The sequence below is a fragment of the Apus apus genome, chromosome Z (assembly GCF_020740795.1).
Source record: "Apus apus isolate bApuApu2 chromosome Z, bApuApu2.pri.cur, whole genome shotgun sequence".
In the NCBI taxonomy this organism is placed as follows: Eukaryota; Metazoa; Chordata; class Aves; order Apodiformes; family Apodidae; genus Apus; species Apus apus.
This window is the reverse complement of record NC_067312.1, coordinates 53,312,382-53,315,264: the sequence shown is the minus strand read 5'-3', so window position 1 is coordinate 53,315,264 and position 2,883 is coordinate 53,312,382. Positions and strand designations below refer to the sequence as shown.

The 2,883-nt window shown below is 53.5% G+C and overlaps 1 protein-coding gene across 1 annotated transcript; it reads right to left on the bottom strand.

Annotated features, from left to right (window-relative positions):
• Nucleotides 1–806: 806 nt before the first annotated feature.
• Nucleotides 807–2,627, bottom strand: LOC127396020 (forkhead box protein J1-like). The gene is given in 3 exon segments (XM_051643568.1): nucleotides 807–1,574; nucleotides 2,156–2,440; nucleotides 2,442–2,627. Coding segments are annotated over 3 exon segments (1,239 nt in total).
• Between the last annotated feature and the right edge of the window lie 256 nt (nucleotides 2,628–2,883).

Here is a 2,883-nt window from a genome sequence, read left to right as displayed (position 1 = left end):
CACTTAAGAAATTAAACGGTGAAACAGTGAAGGAATTTACTGTAAATATAAAGTATTTCAACAATTAAACAGTGGAAAAGTGAAACAATTCAACAGTGTAAATATGAAACATTTAACCATTTAAACAGTGATTTAATTCAACAGTGTAAATACAAAACATTTCACCACTTACACAGCAAAACACTGAAATAAGCATTGAAAACATAAAACAGTTCAACAATTACACAGCGGAACAGTCAAACAATTAGTGTAATTATGAAGCATTTAAACAATCAGCAAAAGACTGAAGGAATTCAGTGTAAATATAAAACATTTGAACAATTAAACAGTGAAACATTGAAAAAAATTGAACACATAACATACTTAAACAATTAAACAGCAAAACAGTGAAGAAATTTAGTGTAAATATGAAGCATTTCAACAATTAAACAGTGGAAAATTCAAACAATTCAACAGTGTAAATGTGAAACATTTAAACAATCAGTGAACTAACAGTGAAACAATAAAACAGTGTAAATAGGAACAGTGATATAATTAAACAGTGTAAATGTAAACCAGCTCGAGAATTAAGCAGCAAAACAGTGAAACAATTAAACAGTGTAAATATGAACAGTTAAACAATTAAACAGTGAAACAATTAAACAGTGAAAATCTCAAACAATCCAAAACTGCATTTCCTCTAGCCCTCTACTACTAAGAAATTGTAATGGTAGAAATACAGGTTTCTTGGAATAGGTAATATAGAACAGATTATGCAAAAAACATTCCAAGAGGCCGAACTGCTGCATTGATAGACCTTTTCTTTTTCATTCCTCTGGCGAAGGGGCGTCATCGCATTCAAACACCTCCTCCATGCTGACAGTGTTGGTGAGGCAATCGCTTGTCCCTTCGTCCCAGGGACTCTGCAGGAGAGCAGCAGCCATGAAGGTTTCATCCCAGCCCGGGCTGTTCTGCTGGGATTCAGTGAGGACCTGCTCCTGCCCCTGGGGACCCTCGGTGTGCTGCCCACAGACCATCAAGTCTAGGTCTTGCATGATGGGGCCGGTTGGAGGCAGAAGGTCCAGATCCCCAAAAGTGGACAAGTCTGCGTTCAGGCTGGTGTTGAAGATGGCCTCCCAGTCCCAGTCACCTTTCAAGGATCCCAGCTCCTCTTGCTCTTCCTGGCTCAGCAAGTCAGAGCTGGAAAGCCGAGCCACCTTGGCCGGTCGGGTGGGCAAGGGCTGCTGGTGCTTCTGCCCTGCTTGGCCCCCAGCTGGATCACAGGTCTGGCTGCCCATGACTTCTTCAAACTCCTGCAGCAGCTGCTGCGACTCTCTGCTGACCCTGAGGACGTTCGTGGGGGTGCACACTGGAGTGGCTGGGCTGGCGTCACACCCTGGTTCTTGCTGGGCTGCTTCTGTGAAGGCCGGGTGGGTCTGCGCTGGGGACCTCCTCCGCTTTCTGCAGGCACCCTTCTGGAGCCGCTCGGCACGCAGGGGATCCATCTTCCAAAAGCCTCCTTTCCTGGGCTCATCCTTCTCCCGGGGCACCCTGATGAAGCACTTGTTGGAGGAGAGGTTGTGCCGGATGGAGTTCTAGGCACCAAAGAGAAACAAAACCAGGGTGGAGTGCTTGTCTGCTGCCACAGCACCACCCTGCATGTGGATGCTGGGGGAGAGGCCCCTTTCCAGCAAGGACCTTTGGGAAAAAGAAAGCAGACACGGCAGCGTCAAGCCTGGAGCCAGGCTCCTGTCAGCAGTTGCCAGTGACGGGCCAAGGAGCAATGGACACGAGCTGGGACACAGGAAGCGACCAGAAGGGTGCCAAAGCACTGGAACAGGCTGCCCAGGGAGGCTGTGGCGTCCCGTTCTCCGGAGATATTCCCAGTCTGCCTGGATGCAGTCGTGCCTCTGCCCATTGCTTGTGTTGAGGGGAAAACACTTGGCTAAAAACAGGCACCATCCCTCCCTGCATCCAGGCGGAAGAAAGGAAAGACACACGAGAAAGACAGAAAATTTAGAAAGAAATCAAAAAAGAAGGCAAGAAGGCAAGAAAGAAGGCAGGGAGTCAAGAAGGAAAAGAAAGGAAAGAAAGGAAGGAGGAAAGAAAGGCAGAATGGAAGGAAGCAAGAAAGCAAGCAAGAAAGGAAGAAAGAAAGACAGGGAGAATGTCCTACCTGCCAGGTGGGGTTGGCGTGCCGGAAATAACAGAAGTTGTCCGTGATCCACCGGTAGATGGCCGAGAGGGGGATCTGGGGCTCCCCACTGGCTTCCATCGCCATACAGATGAGGCTGGCGTAGGAGTACGGCGGCTTGACCTGCGCGTCGCTCTCGCAGCCCGCGTCCTCTGGCAGCTGAGGGCACGCGGCCATGGTGCGCTGCGCCGGCCTCCCGGGGGAAGAGGAGCCGGGGTGGGCGGGAGTGCGGGGCACGGCCGTGCACGCCGGGTCAGCAGCCGGGGGGGGAGCAGGGGGCAGCAAAGCTGGGGCTCCCGGGGCGGTCGAGGGGGTCTGGGATCCACGGGGGCCTGGCCATGCCGGTGTCCTTGACGGAGAATTCCCGCAGCCACGCGAGGCTGGGCGGGCTGTCCGTGCCGGCCGAGCGCCTCTTCCTGCCCTTCCCGCTGCCGTCGGGCCGCCCCTCAGCCATGCCTGGGCTCCTGCCGGCACGGGCTGCGCGGGAAGGGCAGGAGGTGACCGGGCGGGTCCTGCAGGAACGCCAGGGAGAGGGTTGGGGCTCCGCAGGGCACCGCCGCTCTCCCGCACCCCCGCAGGGCTGCGGTGCTGCCGTTCCCGGGTGCTCCGGGTGCAGCTTTGGGCTGAACAGCCGGAACCGGCGGGTTCGGGGCCAGGAGAGCGCGGCCGGACCCGGCCGTGCCGAGGAGCGCCGCGCAGGCTGAGCCGGC